General features: G+C 43.3%; 2 protein-coding genes across 6 annotated transcripts; both read right to left on the bottom strand.

Moving 5' to 3' along the window:
* Positions 1 to 333: 333 nt before the first annotated feature.
* On the bottom strand, positions 334 to 7,750 carry LOC124053930 (sodium- and chloride-dependent GABA transporter 2-like). The gene is made up of 15 exons (XM_046379525.1): positions 7,676 to 7,750; positions 7,037 to 7,228; positions 5,336 to 5,470; positions 5,044 to 5,184; positions 4,868 to 4,955; positions 4,637 to 4,769; positions 4,351 to 4,485; positions 3,565 to 3,668; positions 3,275 to 3,399; positions 3,048 to 3,160; positions 2,726 to 2,863; positions 1,740 to 1,842; positions 1,508 to 1,608; positions 1,201 to 1,371; positions 334 to 1,073 (listed from the first exon to the last, which is right to left on the bottom strand). Exons 1-15 carry the CDS (start codon positions 7,680 to 7,682, stop codon positions 924 to 926), a joined length of 1,836 nt encoding a protein of 611 aa, XP_046235481.1. The 5' UTR covers positions 7,683 to 7,750; the 3' UTR covers positions 334 to 923.
* Positions 7,751 to 8,958: 1,208 nt separating this feature from the next.
* On the bottom strand, positions 8,959 to 23,067 carry kdm5a (lysine (K)-specific demethylase 5A). 5 transcript variants are annotated; one of them, XM_046378392.1, is made up of 29 exons: positions 22,914 to 23,067; positions 22,055 to 22,132; positions 21,462 to 21,584; positions 21,163 to 21,333; positions 20,447 to 20,632; positions 19,932 to 20,010; positions 19,717 to 19,808; positions 19,459 to 19,617; positions 19,192 to 19,329; positions 18,880 to 19,038; positions 18,557 to 18,738; positions 18,206 to 18,368; positions 17,995 to 18,114; positions 17,704 to 17,898; positions 17,319 to 17,500; positions 16,991 to 17,115; positions 16,765 to 16,915; positions 16,530 to 16,650; positions 16,205 to 16,381; positions 15,929 to 16,107; positions 15,604 to 15,742; positions 15,282 to 15,461; positions 14,377 to 14,937; positions 14,122 to 14,280; positions 13,432 to 13,560; positions 13,188 to 13,335; positions 12,813 to 13,033; positions 12,136 to 12,606; positions 8,959 to 9,980 (listed from the first exon to the last, which is right to left on the bottom strand). In XM_046378392.1, exons 1-29 carry the CDS (start codon positions 23,058 to 23,060, stop codon positions 9,657 to 9,659), a joined length of 5,259 nt encoding a protein of 1,752 aa, XP_046234348.1. In that variant the 5' UTR covers positions 23,061 to 23,067; the 3' UTR covers positions 8,959 to 9,656. The 5 variants fall into 5 exon arrangements, with proteins under 5 accessions (XP_046234348.1, XP_046234349.1, XP_046234350.1 ...); XM_046378393.1 differs by having other exon boundaries at positions 16,530 to 16,647; XM_046378394.1 differs by having other exon boundaries at positions 19,210 to 19,329.
* Positions 23,068 to 23,153: the final 86 nt, after the last annotated feature.

Raw genomic sequence — 23,153 nt, 5'->3', positions numbered from 1 at the left:
ACAGCATAACATATGAAACTATATGTCATGTTAGTTCTACAGCAACTGCGGTGCTACAATATTATCATTTTTTCTGGCATTGTTTTTTTTTTCCTTACACAGCCCATTAATGCAAACCATTTTATTTTGACTGTTGTAAATACAGTAAAATTTCCCCAATCAGTTGTGATAATACAATATATGATACAAATAATGGCTAAGTAGCCATGAAGCGATGTCAGATACACAAGGAGACTTGGAAAAGTAATTCAGTTCACAGTACTTCAGTGGTGACAAACTGTTCCATTACTGATTTTGCTGTCAGTGTTTCATCTGCACAAACTTCATCCTTACTATGCAAACTAACATATTTATTTATAGACCTCTGGGGGAGCGTGTATGTCTGTCTCTTTACAATTACAACCTTTGCCCAAGATGAAAATGACACTAACTTCCTGTGATAAACAACATTTTCTCAGAGCAAGGTTGGCTCATACATTTCAGATGATAGTGAATTATTTCATTTGCATCACCAGTAAAATGCGGGACTAAACAATATACTGCATACCAACGTAGTAATATAGTGAGTCAGTTTGAGTAAAGTAAATGACTTTTGTCCCTGAAATAAATGTTGTTGTGCCCTTTAAAACCTCTAAGTTATGCAAAATACATCCACATAATGAATGACTTTTAAAATTCTTTTTCTTTATGATTCCTTTATCATATTACTACCATGCAAGAAATGTACAGAACACTTCCAAATGCAACACACTGTAGGCCTATTATCACCCGAGTCCTCCATGTCTGTTGTGTATTGAGTAGATGATGTGACACTTTATCATATCTTTCCCTGCTGTGATCTTTGGGATGGAGGCGAAGGTGCAGCAAGTGAAAGATGGGAACTAAACTCCACGTCTTTCCTACATGCATCACCAGTGGAAGCCTCATAAGTTGGAGTCTCTCTCTGAAACAGGATAGTAACCATTTGTATTCATGGTGGCATCTCCCCCAGGAGCAAAGATGGCCAGTAATTTCTCCTGCTCCCTCTTTGTTTTGGGTAAGCTGTCACATGGTGTGATGAGCAGCTGGATGCGCTGTAGAAAGATTAATCACTGTTAATGAGCTCCAGCCTTCACCATTTTTATTCCACAATGAGGTGCATTCAAGTCAAGCCCTAACAATGAAAGATCACAGAGATCAACTATAAGGGTCAGCTCTTACCTCTCGGAGTGTCCCTTCAGTGGTGCTGATCTTGTATATCATCCAAAGTGGGATGCAGACCATGGAGGAGAGTGCGAGCAGCCAGCCAATGACATAGCCCCACCACGGGTACACATACTCATTGTTGTACTTCAGAGGAGTATATTTAATGAGGGAGAAGGCAAAGGTACCCTGCAGAGACCAGCAGACAAGTATTACTACAGGTGAAGGGTGAATTTCTTTTGATTTCTGCAATACCTCGGGTGCTGTCAGCCTTTGTCATTTTTGGAAAGCCATGATGCTCCTTAATTAGTTTGTTGATACTCACAATGCACGTGGCTGGGGTGAAGAACAACCAACAGTACTTGATGTAAGGACCTGGGCGGTAGCCAATCATGTCCTCAATGTTATCATAAAAGCGATCTGCACCTGGATAAACACAGTAAAGACATTTTTCTCTTCACTAACAGGAACATCTGCCAGTGATTTGGGTAAACATTGACTGGAATGACTGCGAAACGCATTTCTACATCATCACCAATGAGTCTTTTATGTCTTACCATAGACCCATGCAATGCAAACAGTCTCAAAGATGGACATGAAGAGAAGACACATGCCACTGGCTGCATAGTAATCAAACAGCTGGAAGACATACATGCCCCCCTACAAAGAGAGAGATAAGAAGCGCTGAGTCATAATTGCATTGGATCATTAACCTGCTACATTTAATAAACTGGTTTTCATACAAAATAGACTGACGGTTAATTAAATAACCCAATGACCATTTTTTTTAATTCGATAAACTCCTGTGTTTTTGTGAACACCTTATACGATAAAAAAAATTGTTGTAGTTTGACTTGTCTGGCTTGCAAAAAAGACATAATATGTTCTATTATTTAAGCATTGTTGTCACAATCCAACTGGACATACTGTAGCATGTAGAGGATCAGGTAATCTTTTCATATGGCGACAACAGGTAAAGCACCAAACTATTTAACAGTGTTGTTTTTATAATGCATAAATACAAACTAGACTGTTTTTATTTAAACATAGTCTCTTTTTTGATAATCTGTGTCATCTAAAGTAGTTTTAAAAAACACAAATTCCACATGGTCATTATGACTTGCTTGTACTTACAAAATGATGACTTGTTGACACCTCTGCAGAGCATTCATGCTTCCAGCTGTGCAGAGGTGAAACCATGTCAACCATGTGGGACTCCGTAATAGTTTATGTTAGCAGAACAAAGCATCAAAAGAAAGCACCCGGTGCAACCCCCTCCCCAGCAACAGCCCGATGTGAGTGTGTGTGTGTGTGTGTGAGTGTGTGTGTGTATGAAGCTCATTTCATTAGTTTAGTTTAGTATGGAAAAATATATTAACAGAAAACACCTAATAAGATTTAAAGACACTAACTGTACAGATTTTGATAAAATGATCTTTAAAAAATACTGCTGTAAAAGCCAAGTTTGTGCTTGCAGATCTTTGTCTCTGTGCATGCATCTGTGTGTGTGTGTGTGTGTGTGGTCCCAGAGTGTGGGGCCTACCTCCATGAGCATGACAAGGCCCACGAAGAAGGAGAAGAGACTGACGGCTAGCAGGAAGAGCTCCCTGCGGTTTTTACGTCGGAACACAGCGGGGTACATGTCCACTATCGCCGTAACAAGGCTCTCGACACACACAAACTGATGGGACATGTGAGGAAAACCAGGGGGAGAGAAGAAAGCGCAGGAAAACAAATGAACTCTTTTTGTATGTCAGCTGTTGTGAAGAAAAGACCTGCCTAGATTTGACATCAATTTACAAAGAGGCAAAAAAAGTGAAAACAAGTCCCTGAAACAGATTTTGTTTCAGTAATTAACTTTCTACCTGACTGTCAAGCCCCAGAAAGACAATCATGATGAAGAAGAGAGCAGCCCACAGAGGAGAGAAAGGCATCATGCTCACAGCTCGGGGGTAAGCTATGAAGGCCAAGCCTGGACCTACAAAGACAAGTTCCACAATGTAGACTGATCGAATAAAATACTGCTCAGAAGCTAGTCAAATAGATTCTTATTATCCCTTTTGGCCTTGAGTGTAGTCGATGCAAGCCTCACCAGATTCTGCCACTTCTGAGATGGGGACGTTCTGTTCATAAGACATAAAACCCAGGATGGAAAAGATGGCAAAGCCTGCCACGAAACTCGTGCCGCTGTTCAGAAAGCACAGCGACAGGCAGTCTCTGTGGGGGGAAGAGACGTCATTAGGCTTCAGACAGGTGGTCACCTCAGCCACACCTGATGATGATGTTAATGATAGCTACTTTAAAGCCAGTTTTGATCATCATCTTCTTTGTAAGTACCTGTTTATTTGAGCATGTAAGAATGCATGTAGATCGCTGACATACCTGTAGCAATTATTGTTGTATTTGTTGTAGCTTCCCAGAGCAGTTAGCGACCCCAAACAGATGGCATAGGAGAAGAAGATCTGTGTGCCAGCATCCATCCACACCTTACACAAAAGAAAGAACAACAATAAGCTGCTGAAACTAAATGTTGTTCATACTTTGGTTGATGTTCAACGTGTATACATAAAAGGTGCTGTGCAATGTTTAGATAAATCAGAGGAATTCACATGTCAGCATGCGTAATCATTGACTGCAGAAGTTGCACATTAGTGTTAACAGTCTGCCATAGGCTGTTCTTCTACACATTGATTAACAAACCAAGCTTCCATAAATAGATCACAGGAAAATAACGCATAACATATCCCTCATCGGGCTTTACGCTAGTTTGCTTGGTTTGTTTTAATGACCAAAGCAGAATGAGACAATAAAATAATAGAAACAGAAATGAGCCATTTAAAAACTCTGCCTGGTTAGCTGACTGTGTGGTAGAGCTCGTATTTACAGTCCCTGTGGTGTGCTGGCCCTGTGTTTGATCCCTGTGGCCCCTGCCTCTTTCATGGACAGCAGATGGACCCAGCAGAAACTAGGCTCCCCAACAGAGATCCATGGGACACCTGCACCTGGTGTGCCCTCACCAACAGGGACCACATCACTAAATCTTCTAAAGCAGCTCAACGGGAATTTAGTTTCAATTCACTGATTGTACCATCATGATATATTAAAAAAGAAGACAGCAGTCATTAGGTTCTCTGCATTTTAATGGGGTTTTGTGTGACACTGTGGTACCTGTGGGTCCGCCAGTCGTCCCACGTCTGGATAAAGGTAGAATTGGATGCCGATCCCAGCACCAGGCAGGGTGAGTCCTCTGATCAACAGCACGATCAACATCAGATATGGGAAGGTCGCTGTGAAGTAGACCACCTATACACACATGCAGTGATGTTAAAGAAGAAACATGTCAAAAAGAAGAAATAAATACCAGGTGTCATCTTTTAAGTGCCCCTTTGGTAAAACAATAATAAACAATTTAAAAAGGGGTCACTTGGTATTTTCACGGGCCCAGTTCACCCACCTTTCCTGTGGATTTCGTCCCCTTCCAGATGCAGAAGTAGCACATGACCCAGGCAATGAACAGGCACAGGGCCAGGTCCCAGTTCAGAGAGCCCATGTGGTCAATGCCTGAGGAAATCCTCAGCACTCTTCTCCTGCAGAGACAGGAAACAAATGCAGGGAAATTGCATCACTGCTATTGTCAGAACAGAGACATATCAGCAAGAGGACATAAGGATGAGGAAAAACTCACTCCCAGAACTCCATGACAGGAGAGGTGGTGTTTGGGTCAATTGTTTGGTTGATTGAGCTGTTTCTCCTCTGAAATTCCACACAGTTTTCTGGGGGGGGGGCAAAATGTAGAAATTTTAAAATGTAAATAAAAAACATCTGAGGAACATCTGATGCATTTTGAAGAGCATCTGTTACCTGTGTTCCATGTGTTGTTGCAGGACGACCAGGCCAGGTCCCAAGAGAAGGAGAAAGACAGGTAGAAAATCCCCCAGGCCAGAACGATGATGTAGTAGAAGTTCAACAGAGTCACGATTACCTGTGTGCCATAGCCAAGACCTGCAGAAACAACATTTTAGAATATGGCACTTAAAACAGCCAGTGGACACATTTTACTGGGCTACTCAGGTTTCATCTATTTCCATCTCATTTTATGGTTTCATAACATTTATCAGATGTTGACAGGAGGTGATACACCTGTCCTGCCTACCTTCAAACAAGGGACTGATTTTTCTCCAGCAGGTAATGCCTCCCTCACTGGTGTACTGGCCCAGGGCAGTCTCCAGGAAGAAGACAGGAACACCGCAAGTAAACAGGAAGATCAAGTAGGGGATGAGAAATGCACCTGAGTTGAGATTAAAGAGGAAAAGGATTTTAGTGTTAAGGCTTATACGTGATATCACAGAAAAGTATTGAAAACGGTCGACCATCATCTTATATGCCTGTTTAATTTTCCTGTTAATGGTCATGAGGGCTGAGGCTTGTCCAAGCATGCAATAGGTGACACATGTGACCTAAATCCATCGCAGAGCCAATGCATAAACAGAGAATCCCATTCATTTTCTCACAATAGCAGTTTTTAATCCACCTGACCAGAATACAGTGTTGTGGAAATATTCAGATTTTTTTTTATTTTAAACAACAGTTTTAATGTACAGGTAGAACATCTTTGTTCTTTGGATTAAACCGAATCATCTTGAGGAACTCAGTGAAGCACACACAACCAGGGCCTTCTTACACTGTGGACCCAAATGCAGACTGCATCTGACTACAGCAGTTACTACAGCAGAGATATGATCCTCCATTGTGTGCAATACTCTGCAGAAAGATGCAGAACTTATGTGTAAAATAATTTTTAGGACTCTAAAAGATACCTCTACTACATAAAAATGATTCATGGAGAGAGTCAAATATTTTAAACAGATGTGAACCTTCCCCGTCACTCTCTCTTTCACTCATCTCTTTAACCTTCTCTCAGATCACTTATTACATAGCATTCATCACCTATTACCTGTTTGTTTGTTCTGTCTCCGGTGGCATATGTTGATTGCATTTGCACCAAATTATATTTAAGTAAATGTGATTTTAAGCTGCTTTGAACAAACCTAAAATACAAAAGTAAATGGAAAATGGAAAATTTAAAACCATGCAAACTCAAGTGTACACAATGTCATATTTTATGTTCAAGAAATGATATTTTTCTGACCTTAATGGGTGAATACATGCTTGAACATAATGATCTGTATTATAACTCTTGATGAAAACAAGAACTAAGAAGACATGCAAGAAGACATGAAGAAAAGTTCCTTCAATGCTCTTTCCTTTAGCTTTAGACCTCGGCCACTGCCACTCTCTCTTGCCTTTTGCATTTGATGTCCCATAGGGTGGTCGAGGATGTTTGGTGCGCTCAGATTTCCGCCTCTCTGCAGGGACAGCTGCTGTGAGCAAGAAGCAACAACAGCTGCCTGACCCCGATCAGCCCTGAACCCTGACCCTGCCACCCCGTGGAGGGAGGAAGAGGGGCGTCCAATTTAGCGGCTACACGAGCACGTCCATCCCCAAATGGAGTAAAACATTCTCTGGGGTCCAATTCTGGTTAAATGTGAGTCCTCAAATACACATGATTTTATTTCTTTCACATGAGCTAGTGAGATCTAAAAAGGAGCACTCAGGCGCTCTGTAATGTCTTGCCTTTGCTTTTTGCATTCATGTATTATTACTACTATTCAGTGCAATGCAAAAACAATAATGCATGGGTGATTGTTCGAGTACACTAGAGTAATATTGACTTCTCTAAGCCTGACCCACAGCAAACAGCGTACCCTCCACATGTCAGTGAATTCATTGAAAACTACCAAAGAGAGGAACATACTTTAACCCCCCTCCTCCGCTCAGCTCATCCTCCACTCACCTCCTCCATTCTTATAGCAGAGGTAAGGGAAGCGCCACATGTTTCCCAAACCGATAATGGAGCCAGCGACCGACAGAATAAACTCTATTTTGTTGCTCCACTGGCCCCGCTCCTCCATCTTCTCCTCCAAGGGGGACAGCAGGTCCTTGGCTTGGCTGGTGCCATTGGGGAGTCGTGCTTTGGCAACGTCTCCTGCAGAACAGACAGACAGAGAGGAGGAGGATTGCAGGAGATTACTGATGCTGTTTGTTGTTGCATGAAGTGGAGTTGTTTTTCCGTGCACTCAGTAACAGTAAAGATGTCCTTAAGCAAGCATGAGACATGACAAACAGTTCCAGTTGCAGAATGGGTAACAGTGGAGGAAAGAAGTTTTACTATGCACCTGTAAGATCTGAAAGTGTCAAATTGCATAAATAGAAAAGAAGTATGCATGCTCAGTCCTTCTAACAAACAACACATGTACATAAAAGCACACAAAAAAGTTGCATTTTGACCTTTGAGTTGCATCACTTTCATTGAAGTGCAACAAAATATTTACCTTTACCTTAAACTAAAAAAAAAAAGAAATTACTGTAATGAGCTTAAATCCATTCAAATCACAATGAAAATCTTGCAAAATGACTGACATTTACAGCTTACCTTTCATCGCAGTGCCACTTGGATCTTCTAAGTTTAACTCTGGTCTCAAGGCTGAAGCAGTCCCTGGGGATTTAGCTGTAGATGCTCAGGTTTTAGTATTTAACATGAGCGAAGAGAGGGGCGGGGGTTTGTAATGCTAAACTTAGGCCAGCCTCCACAGTCTTTCCCTTTCTTTTGGCCCCTTCAGGAAAATGTACATCAAAATATGATGTTATGTAATTATTTCTTAAATTGTGTGCTTTTACATTCCCGTAAAAAGCATACATGGATTTACATTTTTATGAAAGACAGCCACCCTAAAAATAAGTTTTATATTTCAGGTTCAATGTATCATCATTGTGCAGTACATCCTAATGATGTCTGAGGTCAAGTTCTCAGTTCTCAGATGAGCTGGGAATCAAAGTATTAACTGAGGCTATTTGATAGAAGGAGCAGGTCCACGCATTATATCTGCCATAAAGTGATGATTATGAAAGGCTTGTGGGACCATTCAGACACAGAAGTTTCAGTCCACTCAGGGTGGACACGACAACCAGCAGTCGATGAAGATGTAATGACATGAGATGACAGGATAGACATTATGTAATCTGTTTTGTGCCATCACAGTTCGTTTTGTTGATGCCTTGCAACCCCCTGTGATTGCACATTTCTAACTCTCAGAGCGGCAAAAGAGGTGAGTCACATAAGCTGCCGAGGTCAGTTCACACCGGATTTAACTTGGCTGAGTTAGAAATGGACATTGGCAGAGCCTTTCCAGCAAGCCCACACCCACAAACCTCCCCTCTTTCTTTTGCAAACTGTGTTTCTGCAAATTCATGTGTAAATCCTGTCATTTTTTCTTTTTTTCCCCAGCTGTGTTGAGAAAAAAAAAAAATCAAGGATCAGAAATTTTAAGGCAATTTGTCCACGTATTTCTAAATATTTTTGCAAAACAGGGACATTTCTCTGCTTATAATTGAGCTTCAGCTACATGCTTCCACATCTCCGCACTAATTAAGCTTAATGACTAACACAGGAAATGTGAAGCTTAACTTGCCACTTGAAATCAATCAACCTCTCAGTAACACAGACCTGAGTCACAGTGGAGCCCCTGAGGTGGGTCAAATGCTGACATTTCAGCCAAATAAAGGAAACAATAATTCCCTGAAATTGCAAAGTTTTTTGTTGTACTTTGCTCTCTAAGACAAAACAAAGAGACAAAGTGTGCCATTTTTTTAATGTCTGAAAAAGAAAATGCTCAAAACAGTAAACTGAGACAAAGAAAAAAACTCACAACTATCAAATGTTTGACTAGGAATAGTTTATTAAAGGTGAGAAAACAAAACAAAAAAAGCCACCACCCTTTTGTTTAATTGCTTAAAAGTATGTACATTATAAATAATGCCACTACATTACAACCATTTGCGTTTCCTAGTCTGCAGTCCTACATATTGAGATGTTACTGTCTGGGGAGCCAGGACAGAGGGGAGCAGTTCGGGATGTCCATAAAACACCACTGGGGACATGTCTTTATTTGCCTGTTTGCACTGAACACAACAGCTGGAGTAAGTGGGAGTTTGACAGTGAGTAAGTATACCGACGACTTGTTATTGTTCAGGCGAGGACTGGCAAGCAGCTGCTGGACGTTCCTAGATCTAAAACTGCTGTAGGGGGAGTGAGTCTTGTCTGCGTTCAGACAACCTTTTCGACAGATCTTAGCATTCGGAGAGAGAGCACGTCATTGCTGAAGCGATGACGGTAGGACTCTTCTGCCTCCCAGATCCAAGCTGCCTTTACTTCTTGTGCTCTATAATCCAGGCAGTTACACAAATGAGTCTGGTTTTCCTTCTTCCAAGCCCACTCATAAAGAGCTATTCTGTCCATCATAAGGTACAGTCTTACAGGTTGAGAGGTTGACCTGGATGCTAGGTTTTGTGTTAAGCTCATTGTGTGAGGAGCAGTATTCAAACTCAGTCGTAGGCTGTTTTTTTGCTTTTTAGCGCTAACTGCCCTGCTGAGGCTCTTGCTGCTGCAAAGTTGCTGGGTTCAGATGAGAGGCCGACGGGGCGCGAGACCACGAGGCCACAACAGATGACGATGGCAGACTCTGCACGCCGCCGCACATCGACGTGGTCATCACTACGACACTCTCCTCTGCCACTTCCTCCACGGTCATCCCCCCGATTCCTCCCCCACTCGTCCGACTGGCCTTACGGGAGCAGTCCATGCAGATGTAGTCTTCGTTCTCTGCCATTTCGCAGGACACGCCTACACACACCTGGTGGAACCACTCGTCGCAGCCGCCGTCACACTGCACCCAGTCCACCTGGAAATACACACGGGCAGACAAAGGCAGTTATGTGAATGAGGATGAAAGAGAAACAACACAAAGGAAACACTAGGGCAATTATTGAAAAAGAATGTGGCAGTGGTTTGTCAAGCAAAGCAAAACAAAAAAACCCAGAAAAACATCATCATGTGTAAATTTTAACAGCATGTTAAAGTTGCCAGTCAGTCATTGTCTGATTGATCTGATGTGCTGAGTCAAAAACAAACTGGAAAAACACTGATGGACTGTAGATGAGCATGGATATGTTTTACACAGCACTATGGACAGTCAGCTAAGGTACTATGGAGTAGAATATAATGGGGACAACCCACATGTTCCTACTCTTCTGCTTCTCCTCATCTGATAAGTGTATTTCATTAAGAGGCTACATGTCATTTATTTTGTTCACAATCTCTACAGAGAACATAAAAAACACACAGCTGACCAGAACTGAACCTGTGTCCTGGATTTAATTATTAGTGGATGGAAAATGTATCTTTTTATTTATTTATTTTAAAAGAAGACTGATTGCGAAACCATTGAGGAAACATCATGCCAACTTCAGGTCCCACTTAATAGCAGCACCTTCACAGTTTCATCATCTTAACTCCACCCACAGAACTGCATGCCTACCAGTTCCTCAGCTCTGATTGGCTGCCACTGCAGGCAAGCAGGGGAAGGAGACTGGCCACTGGTTAACTTGGTGGACAGTCTGACGTGCTGTCTCCGAGAAGGACCACATCGGTGTGTCCTGTTAATACGTTATGTGTAACTCTCTTTAAGGTGTTCCAGTGCTGTTATCAGCTGTTGATATTCAATAAAGTTCCATGATGTTCAGAAAACAAAAAACCTGTGTCATTTACCAAAAGATACTTGGATGTCTTCAGGGAGTTTTCAAGGTCAACTTCCTGTGATGGAAGCATCAACCAGAATTTACCGCCTGTCTTTACTGGGGCAGGGACGATAGTAAGGAAGGTCAAGATCGTCTAATGGACAAGGTACCGGTAGTCTGCTAACATGATGCCACGCACCGAGACCACCTACATTTTAACGAGGCATCATGTCCGATCTCAGGAGGCCAGCCTGCACTCAACATCAAACTTGAATGATGGGACTGCCAGTAGGAGCAGACACGTACAACATTTTTATGACAGAAAATGTACAGTCTATAATCACCACAGCAGGGAGCATTATTAAGCATTATTAAGCTTCTGAACACAGTTTCTGTGCTATGCAACTTTGTTTAGCAAGTTGAATCACAGTGCATCGTGTCCTCTGGCTGCTCTGCCTCGACTCTCTGTGATTTTCTGCGAGTTTCCTGACAACTACTTGCAACTGTTGCAAATTATGCCCGCATGTTAGCGTGCAGCTATATGACTGCTTGGAAGGCCAGGGAGTGTTTGTGTCTACACTGCTGACTTCTTGCTGTTGGACTAGTAATATTAAGTTGCATCTGTTATTGCACTTGTTTGATGTTTCCCTGCATTCACAAAATTGGTGACTTGCTAAAAATGCAAAAAATACAAATTTCTATAATAATGTTGCTTTAATACATATCTCCAACACCATGCATGGGCATCACTTTATTATCTTTAAAAACAACAGGATTCTACTAAATTTCTCATGTTGACAATGTGCTGTTCACAGCTGCCAAGTCTAAATGCGAATGATTTCGAGAGTAAGTTAACTAGATTCCACCTGTGCAATATCTACATTTAATACAATACAAATTACTGAGATCTATGTTTTAAAAATTATATTAGAGCTGGAACAACTAATCAAGCCCAAATTCGTTTATTGACTCAACGGGACAGGGACCTTTTACAATGTGATTGAATGCATATTCATATTAAACACATGGGTTTAAATGAATACTTTAAAACAGACCTTTCAGTTTCAACAGGTGTCACAGTCACATGGTCACCTTTGACCTCTGTTAAATGCTAAACTGTAGCTGTGTTTATCACTCATCTATGATTCACCTCCTGTGCCTCTTTTACTGCAACACAACCTCTTCGCAACACAATCTCAATCATAAGTGTTCACACTCAGACTTCTATTCCTGGGAAAAGACACATTTCATTAGCAAAATCACAATATTCAGCAAAATGTTTCTCATATACACTGCAGTGGCCAGTGATAGAGTTCTCACCTTATCTTTACAGGGTCTCTGGCAGTTCTTTGCGGCACACACAGCGTTTTCATCATTGGAGTCCTCAGCTCCAGACCAGTCATACTTGGAAGGAATGTCAAGAATCTTCTTCTCCTTCCTCTTCTCCAGTCCTTCTCTGATGGCCTCCGCCTTAGCCGCGGCCTTCTCCTTTCTCTTCCTCTCCTTCTCCTCCTTAGCTAAGCGTTTGGCTAGCTGCTTCATCTCCCGGTTCTTGTCCAGGTTGAGCTTGAGTTTCTTCTTCTTGGATTTGCCCCCAAGACTGAGCTCCAGGCCCACCCTTTTCAGCTCTTTAGACTTTGCCGGTCGCATGTCACCCATCGTAGAAGCCCCGCCCGCGGCGGCCGCCATCAGCATGTGGTGGTGCTCAGCTCTTTCTAATTTCCGTTTCCTCTTCTTCTCTGAATCCTTGAGCTTGATCTTCAGTGGCTTTTCCATCAGAGAGTCCTCAGGCTTCAGAAAAGGAAGAGAAGAATTACTATTACATTACAGGAACATCTTTTTCCTAATTTGACCTATACTAATACATCTATTCACGAAGTCAGAACCAACCAGAAAAATTCATGATTCAAACCCAAAGCCAGTGTTTAGTCATTATCCAGCATTTGCCATGGGGTCCAGCTGGGAAATCAGGTTGCATAATGGATGTCCTCCCCTACCTCCATGACCTGCAGGAATCTCTCCTCAGAGGGGGGGTGTGTGGCCTGCAGGATCCTCCAGATGTGCTGGGTCTCATCCAGGGACACCTCCAGCAGGTCTCCCAGCATCATTAGCTCCTCCAGCTGGGCCTTAGCCTGCGGGGACAGCTCCAGCACTGGCGGCTCCAGGCTGCGAGGTACCAGGGGGGTCTTCCTAGGCTGCTTTCTGGGCGTGCCCACATCTGAAATTCAAATATTTTCAGCATGACATGACAAGGACACTTATTTCATTATTAAAATATTTATTGCAATTTATTGCTCAAAATAATAGCTGTCCCAGAATCATTTGTGAGTCAAGGCAACAGGTGTAATCTCATTAAGTGAATGTGGACTCACTTTGCACACAGGACTTGGAGGCTGACGAGTAAGCGTGTTCAGCGCAGAAGGAGGGCGTGGCAGCTGGCCACATGTGACTGACCACCTCCTCGGACTTGACAGGAATCTCCTCATCGCAGAACAGGTACGGTTTCACCTCGCCTGGGTCCTGCAACAAAAACACAACCCAGCAGGTGAAGAAAAAAATCCTGCCTGATTTTACACAGACAGGACAGCGTAACTGCATTACTGTTGTAATGCATACCTTCATGTCATAACCGTAAGTCTCCCTGATGTCCTCGTCTGAGTCCGTCTCCTCATCATCGTAGTCCACAGACTGGCGAGGTGATGCAGCTCTGCTGAAACCTGACTGCTGAAAAGTCTGAATGTGCCCCTGGTGACGGACAGAAACATACCTTGTGTCAGAGTGTCTTAACACGTCTTTGAGGTACTTTGCCACAAATCACGTATATATATTTTCAAGATGTGTATGTAGTCCTTTTAAAATTAATCGTCTTCCAACAAAGCAGCTTTTTCCAAAAGCGCAACACCAAAAAGGCACACGAGGCATCTCCTTTTATTGCTTAAAACAACTTGATGTTGCATAAGAAAAATGAATCAAATAATACCAGAAACAAATATATTACTTATTATACTACAAAAACTACTATTTTTTTCATCAAATATATACAGTGAATTCTCTTTGTTTGTTGTCACCCATACACTGTAACTCTGTCTATTTTTTTTCATATTTTAGTCTGTCAGTCCACTCGTGTGGTCTGCTTTATTAGTGCCATCTTCTGGTCCATTTCATAGTAACATCCAAAGTCACAGTAGGTACCACAAAAATTACAATAAGTATGTCAAAACAGGATTCCTACAGTCTTACTGGTGGTATAAAGTATTAAGACAGAACAAAATTAAAAACTGACAAAAGACAAAAAGTCTACAATACCTGCAAGTCAGGGTTGGCAGCAGCTTTCTGCAGCTCGGCATTGATGATCTTTTCAGTCTTCTCTCTAGCTGCCTGCTCCACCATGCGCTGGCTCAATACAGACAGCTTTGCCAGGGCTGAGGACAGCTCCTCCGTGGCCAGAGATTGACGTGCTCGGTCCTAGTACAAGTTCGATTAGCAAGGTTGGGTATTTAGTACAGATCAAAAGTAGAGAAAAGAAATTAAGTCTTCAAAATACATTTTTTGTATCCATACCTGCCAGCTCATTGCCCTCTCTGTCAAACACTGGAGGGCTTCTCCTTCAGGCAGACGCACTGGCAGCTTCTGCAGCGACACCAACAGCGACAGGATGGTCTCTAATCTCGGCCTCCTCGATCGCTGGCACAGCGGACACAGGAATTTGGAGTCTTTGCTATTGCTCTGCCAACCCACACCCAGCTTCTTCTGAGATCCTGTCTTGGGTAGAGGTACGCACGCCCCATGGAACCAGTCCTTACAAAGCTCGCACTGCAGCATGAAGCCACTGGCTGTCTTTCGACACAGGCAGAACTTGACCTCCTCGATGCGGTCGGCCATGGCCATCTTAGCTAAATTGGCAGCGCGGAGCGAGTGGATGGACTCCACTTCCTTCTGCTCTTTGGCTTTAAAGGCTGCTACAACAGTGGATGGGTCTCGCACCTCTTCGAGGCTCTCCTCCAGGTCGCTCAGGGTGTCCGGGTCAAAACCTCCTCTCTCCTTTTCCATGAGCTCCTTGACACGTTTCCGCTTGCTCTTGCTGTTGCCGTAGACCCCAATGTCCACACGAGGGCTGAGGACCTAACAAAACAGCTTTCATTCTAGTTACAATATTTATTAATCTTCTCTCTGTACAGTACATCAATCATCCATTTTGGTGTTCCAGAGAAAATGTGATCTAGAGACTGCTTAACACTCATATTCATTCTTAAATTCACAAGAATTTAAGTACACAAACACAGCAAAACTGTTTAAAACTATTTTGAAAATAAATAAGGCAGCACCAGTTTGATTGACATTCCCTTGAATGACCTTAGTAAAATAAATCAAAAGAATAATGGTTTGTGCACCTCAGCCCTTCATGTGTATTATAAGGTTTACACATGAGAGGCGAACATTTAATCAACTTTTTGATGATGACCCACCTGCAGCAATGTGTATGTGGAGTTCTTCTTGAGGAAGGTGCGAGCGGTCCTCTCCCTCCAGGCTCGAGCTGCAGCCACCTGAGACTCCACCTGGGCCAATGGATCAAGCCGGACAGGGATGGATCGACCCCTGGCCAGCAGGCTCTCCAGCTGCTCCAGGTAAGCATAGCTGCTGCCGCTCTGCGTGAGGCGGATACACAGAAGATGAGAGGTTAGAGACATGTAAGCTGATACCTTTATTTAGAGCAAAAAGGTCCAAGTCTCAGTCAAAGGTTCTTGAGATATGGGCTTCTAAATGACGTAGTGTATACACAGACAATACCTGAATGGCTTCCACCTTAGCTGTCCACTCCTTGGCCTTCTGAAGGGCTTCTCGGAGGGCCAAAATATTAGGTAGGTATGCTGGGATGTTCCTAGCTTCCAGCACAATGCTCTCCAAGGTCACCATGCTGTGTCGAGGCCTGAGTGACAGGAGGACAGACAGGTGTGGGAAGATAAAGTATGACTCAACTAATAAGACCTTTTATGTACCCAGCACCAGATGAGGTTCACTTGAATTTTGTCTCTGATATAGTTTATTAAGTGACAGACAGCACAGCAGGAAAGTTCCAATGTGCTTGTACAGGCTTGTAAATGCCCAATCTAACCTGGCCTGGAGGCAGGCACGGGCCTTATCCTCCCATCTCTCTGAGACGGTAAGGATCTCTTGCAGTTCAGCCATGGCCTTCTCTACAGCGTGGTGGGGAGCCAAGCCCACCCCGGAGTCTATCAGTCTCTTCATGAGCTCCAGGGTGACGCGGTGAGGCTCAGCCAGGGTGACACGCACCTGGGACATGACAACGACAGCACACATGGCATGAAACCACAATTACAACAACTCCGGTAGACAACAGAGTCAGGTTGAGGGTGATGTATGAGCGCACCTCATCAAGCCAGCGGGCCTGCTGGAGCTCCTGTTTTAGTCGTGGCAGCTCTGGTAGCTCTACGTCCAGGCCACTACCCAGGTCCAATAGTGCCTGCAGCTTGGAAGAATCAGGCATCTCGTCTGCAAGTGCCACCTGCGCTCGCTCGTGGAAGTCCTCCACGTTCTCCAGTAACTCCTGGGAGTAAAGAAAAAGAAGGAAGACTGAAGTAGTTTCAGCAATAATTCAACAGTATTGATGGTGAAAGATGGGTGTTTACAGGAGGCCAAAGAGTATAGGAAAAAGATTGCTTTTGGCTAGACATATATAAATAGAGCAAACTCACTTTGACTTGTCGGGCCTGGCTGATGACGCAGGGCAGCCTGTAGAGCTGATCCACGAAGGCCTTGAGCTCATCCACTGTCAGTTTGTTACGGTTACGACTGCTCTCAGAACGCAGACGGCTGCTGCAGGCACAAACAGGGCGATGGTTTAGTTCACCAGCAGATACGGCACTGACTTCCATGTGTGTGCACATGCTGGACAGTAGATTACAGTAAGGTGTATCCATGCCCACTGACCTATGCCTCTGTTTGCGGGTGAGCAGCAGCTGAGCTACAGAGGAGCAAGTCTCTGCCTCTTTGACTATCTCCCTCAGGCGACGGAACAAAGCTTTCTCTGGGTACTTCCTGTCCTCTGCATCCTCCAGCAAAACTTTGAGCTCAATAAGATCTATGAGACACGCAAAACAATCATGCAATAATGCCAAGACAACAAAGATTTTGCAGCTGTACTAAAGTATGAAACCTTTCTTGTTTTTCTGGTCAGCAGCCAAGGCCTCGGTGACCCTCTTTGACCAGGTGTCATAAGACTGAGCCCGTGTCTTCACTCCATGCAGCATGGACGGAAACTCTTCCAAATCATAGCGATACCTGAAATATATTGTGCAGATTTCTAGTTGTGGCTTATGTATTCAACTAAATGGATAGTACTGCTAATCCAAGCATGACGAAACATTAAATATAGTGTATGGCAATATAGGGTTTTTTGGCCACGTACTATACATTGTTTGTACTATAACCCCACCACACACACACACACACACACACACACACACACATAAAAGGGCCCTCACCGAAGACACTTGTTTCCAAACGGACAGTCACAGAGATCTGCAGCATGGTAGAGACAGACCAGCCGATCAGGGCTGCAGGAGCAGGTCAGTGCAGACAGGAAGCAGGTTGTCTTACACTTATGACACTGGCGCTCATCATCAGGTAAAAGTTCAAAAACCTCCTGCTCTGAGGACAGCACACCCTGTAGATAAGGAGGAGACTGATGATGCCTACTGGGAAAACATAAAGCTTGCAGTTTAAAAGGGACACAAAATAAGCAAAGGTTGAGGCTGTTATCAGTTATATTAAACTGCAAGTAAGGCACAGGCTCAAAGCAAGATTACCCTCAATCACAGATACCCTTCTGCATGCAAAAACCAAATAATAACAAAAAAAGACACTCACAATTTCTTGAACAGCCTGTCTGAGTTTTGTCTCCTCCTCCATCATTTCTCCCAGTTCCTTAAAAACAGCAGCAGCTAGTTCCACATCAAGACTCTCTGGATCAGCAGCCATCTTACACAGCAGCTCCTCGTGAGAGAAGACACAGTAGCGGTGGAGGCGTCGGTAATGGGCCACACACTGACGACCCATGGGTAACTAAGGCAAACCATGTGTGAAAGATGAACACCCACAATAAACAAGAAAAGACTTTCTTTTTATTTTTATTTTGAAGAATTTACTCTTTCCCCTCACCCAGTCAGCAGTGCAGAAGTTAACAGCCTCTGCAAAGTTGTAGCCCTGGTTGAAGCCGCTGTGGTAGGCCCTGGGGAAGGTCACCACAAACTCCCCTGCACACTGATTGGTCCTGTACACCTGGAGGAAGGGAAGGCAGGTCATCAATGATCAACATGGACCACTACTACCAATATCCATCCCAAAAAACACAAAGGCTCAGTCTACATACAGGGACACCGTGCTCCATGAGGATGTTGGGGTTCATGAGAGTGACCAGTTGATGGAGAAGATCAGGCTGGGAGTCAAACAGCTCTGGAGCCAGCTTTTTCATTACAGCCTCCAGCTGCTCTGCTGCGGAGGCTGGCACCCCATACCAAGTCTTCGGTTCACCCCTGGAAAACAGAGGAATAAATACATTGAGCTGATGCTATTATCCAGAGGTACACACAAAGTGAACAGAAAAAGGTTCGTTTTATGTTTAAATAATTTAATGAGTTTACTTTTTCAGTTGTCATCAATAATTCTTTACTTTTAATAGCATATGTTTTCACACTCATGTGTGTCCTTTGTTCAGCCTCACCAGTGCAGGAAGTTGATGGAGTAACTCCAGTGGTCCTCGATATGCCAGCAGAATGAGGAGAAACACATACCCACATAGAGCCAGGGCACCTTCATACCCGAGATATCCACATTGATGTGGGTGAGCACTGATTGTTCCAGCACTGGCATGTTGTTCAGGTTCCAGCCTGAGTTGGCATAATCCTAACAGGGGAGAAAACAGAGTGCTTTCTTTCACTTCGGGGCAAATTTCGTGTTTTCACTGAATACTGCTGCATTAAGTTGGGGGGGGGGGGGGGGGGGGGTAGTAAAAAGGTAGTAAAAAGAAAGCAACAATCGTCTCACCTCTTCATCTCCCAGCAGCCTCCTTTTACCATCCCTGACAGGAAATCCACTGCCCACCTCCTTGGAGCTGATGTCAGCTCCGTACTCTACAATCACATCCTCCTCAATGCTGCTGACCAGGCGCCAGAACTCTTTCTCCACCAGCTCTGTGGGGACCATCTGGAGGCACAAGGCGGAAATAACGAACTTTGCATGTGAACACATTTCACCTCTAACTGTTATGGCAGACAGTGTGACAGCCAAGTGATAGAAGGATGTCAATGTAACATATAATTAATATAAAATAATATAATATAAAATATTCCAGCTCACTGAGTGGATATTGCGTACATGTACAGGCATGTTGAAATAGTCAGACTTGAACTGGTCAGCCATTTCTCCAAAGCTCTGGAGACTGTACTCCCTCACTGCCTGCTCAAAGCCAAATGCCTCCCTGGGCTTACTGCACTCCTGTGAGGGAGGATGGACAACATTCAGTATTACAAGAATTTACATCAAGTGCATTATGCATGAAGTGGGTTAAATATTTGAGGGAACAACGGAAAAATTCGTAACAACTTTACAATGTTTAAGCCTTACTTCGGCAACACACTTTGGGCAGCGCCAGTCACCCTTGGGAACATCCTGTAGAGGAGGAATCAGACAGAAGGTGTGGTAACTGTCATCACAGCCGTCACACAGCAGGAGCCGGTCCTCCTCATCACCCCGTCCACACACCAGGCAGAGGTAGAGGTCGATCTGGGGGATCAGTGCCACAGAACATACAGGGATGGTCATGACCAGAGTTTCCCCCCAAGATATAAGTAAAAATGTCTAATATAAGAAAGTGCCACTCACAAAGTTGACCTCCAGGGTCTCCTTGCGTGGTTTCATTTTGATGGCGAATGCCTGGGCTTTGAGGTGACGCTGTTTCTTGTTGAGTCCATCATCTAAGAGAGAGAGAAGAAAAAAAGCCAGTGAAAGGACAGAAATACTTACAGTAACGCCGCTGATTTGTTGCTTCATGTTTGTGCCACGTGTGAAATTACAGGTCAACCAAAAATGATCCTCACCAGCTGATACAATCTCAAGGCCGACCATCTTGGGATTCGCTCCGAAGAGCTTTAGGCCTTTTGGCTCCTTGTTTTCCCTCTAGAGAAACACAACAACAACAACAGCAGCAGCAGCAGACTGTGAGACTGTGATCTTGCTAGAAGGCCAAATGTTATACGGCCTCCGGGGAGCATGCCTGTCACAGCTGGGAATCTGGAAAGGGCCAGGCGAGGGATGCTTAAAGCAGATGAGAGAATGTTAAAGGGATAAACTTTTGGGGGAAAAACTGCTCTGATTAAATAACACTGATTGCATATGGCTGAAAACTGAGCAAAAAAAAAAAGACATTTGTGACCTTTCAAAAATGGCATTCAGCGAAATGTTATTACAGCTTAGTAAACTTGCTTAGTAAAAAAATCTGCCTGGCCAAAAAATAAAACTTTTTGTAGTGAATCCAAATCTTCTCATCTACTCAACTACTACACTGTTTATTGCAGAATACTTGTCATTCGTGTCGTTGGTTTGTTTCATTTACCTCAGACTTAAGGCGCCTGGAGCGTCTCTCAGGCAGAAGTCGGTGCTTGGGTTGCATTCCATCACCCTCCCCATCTTTCTCCTTATCCTCCTCTTCATCTTGCTCGTCTTCCTCCACCGCCTCCTCACCAACTCCCTCATCCAGTTCTTCCCCATCATCCCCTTCCTCATATAGCCGCTGGATGCCCTAAAAGCAGTGATGTGAAAAGAAATTAGATCTTGGAAAACTTTTTTGAAGAGAAAAACTTTTTACTGTGGGGTAACCTTTTAAGATCTATCCATTTGAGGCTTTTTTGAAAAAGGTCTATTATTACTATGACATTTGGCCCGAGGCTGTCTGCAACATGTATGTTTTGGTGAGGCCAAGTTTGGTCCGTGTGCCAATTTCAAAGAAATTTGAGAAAGATGCTGGAGCAGCCAAAGCACATTTAGTTCAATTGGGAATAAAAAGTAAAGTAACCAAATGGCAACACCTACTCACAATATGTCTTTTTCATGTACTTAAATCAATATATTTTGTTATATCATGTAGAATGGTGCAAAGTGAAAGATGAATGCATGAACAAGCACTAATTCAGGTGAACAATAACACTGCGTGTCAGAGGTTCCACACCGGGGTTGATTTTGTCAGAAAAACAATCCCCTGGTTTCCATTGTGCAGAAGCTGTATGAAACATGGTCAAACTGTCTGATCTATATTAAAATGGCACCACTCACAGTCAGCGTGGCCCCAGACTGGAAGAGTTCATATGGATAAAGGATTCTCTCATAGTGGGAGCGTAGCAGTGAACCGGTGCCTTTCCCAGCTGGGAAGCCCATTCGGACGGCCACCTTGGACCATCTTTTCTCTTTACACACAGTCTCAAAGCCGCCCTCCGACGACACAATCTGAAACACATTGGTTTCCAATATGAGTTGTTTTGGGGTTTTTTTTACCAGCATAAAAGACAAAATCACTAAAGTCAATGTTATATAATTAGCCAAAAACTCTTAAAAATAGTGTGATCTAGTTTTACCTTGCTGAGCTGATAGAGGTCCAGCACCTTTCTCTCCACATGAGGGAATCGTATTTTGGATCCCTGCAGCTCCCAGAACTTTGCGATTTGATCCAAAAAGTTGAGCTTAACCCGTGTGAGGGCCTGGACAGAGAGAGGAAGACAGAGAACAGAGGAAAAACTCTTAATGCAGGAGCATAATGCTGTTTCGCACACTGGACACCTCAGGCAAAATTATGTTTGAATGGCTGCACTCTGATATACCGCCATACTCCTCGAATCATGTGAGACCCTTATCATCCTCCCAACAATCAAGCAACAACAAGTTGAGAAGGCAGCTTGTAAGAACACACATATAAATCTCAACAGGTGAAAAACAAAGTCCAAGTAGTATGTACCGGTAGCACTGATGAGTTCATTAACATCTTGAGGGAGACAGTTTGCTTGTTGTCCCTAGATGTGTCAATCAAAATTTAATGCAATTACAACAATTTCCAAAACTAGTGTTGTCCTTCTAAATATCTTTTCCCCTTCTTCACAAAGCAATGCCTGAGACAAACCTTCATTCAGTATTACTGATATGATGGCGTGATGCATTTTCTTGAATAACTCACCTCAAGTTCATTCAGTCTTTGTACTCGAGGAGTGAAGCGGAAGTTGCGTACATCGCAGGCAAACGGAGGCTGCCAGTCCTAACGGACAAAAAACACCACACAGACACATTCACTTTTCCTAGTCAACTATGAGGAATGACAGCAACAAAGAGGTTTTTTTTTATAAACAAAAAGAAAACAACACGAACAGATTTTATTAAGTGTTATTAAGTTATGGCGTGTGTGTATTAATAACAAAACACCACTTCAGTTATAAAAGTATTTATATATAAAAGTGATGATCTAATATCCGTACAGAACCCACTGACTATTTCAAGCTATTATTTTCTACATATAATTGCGTCTACTCTTAAAGCTTTTTCGCCACACAGACACACCCCGACAGTTAAAGGTCCTGGAAAATTAAAATGCACTTATTTGTGCGTCCATATAACATAGCATAAATATGGAGCTGTTATATCTGACAGGAGCGACAGGCCTGCGTGTGGCCCAGTGTCGCATCCTCACAGCTAATGTCGTACAATCACTGTACTGTAACTAAGCTAGCCAAGAAGAAAACAAAAACAAATGAACAGTAACCGGAACTGTTGCATTTATTTTGCCTTTTCAAAACTTTTCAGAACAATGGATGAAACTTAATCTCCATCCAATACAATATACGTACACCTGAGTGCTAAGAAATTAAGATTATTTGACCTCTGTAAGAGTAATGGTAACTACTAATGTGGTTGCCTAACGCAAAATTCACGTAGGCCCTAATAAGCCAGCGCTGCCTACGTATGAGAACAGCAAACAAACCCTGGCAGACTTTAATGCCACAGCTATGACAATGTTTTATATGTTTTATGTGTGGGTTTACCTCGGGGGGACGGATCTTGCAGATTCCCGTTTTCTCTGCGATGGGTCGGATCTTGTTAATAAATCCTAAAGGATCCGAAAAATCATCCCAACTCGGCTCAAAAACCGGGCATTCTGGAGGGGGGACGAACTCGGCAAATGTAGCCATGTTTGTGTGATGCCAGTGAATCAGTCTTAAAAAATATTAGATGAAATGAAGCTGAGCTCAACACATGATTATTTCCAATAATTGGGAAACTTT

This window comes from Scatophagus argus, chromosome 22 (assembly GCF_020382885.2).
Source record: "Scatophagus argus isolate fScaArg1 chromosome 22, fScaArg1.pri, whole genome shotgun sequence".
NCBI lineage: Eukaryota > Metazoa > Chordata > Actinopteri > Scatophagidae > Scatophagus > Scatophagus argus.
This window is presented reverse-complemented; position numbering and strand designations above follow the sequence as displayed.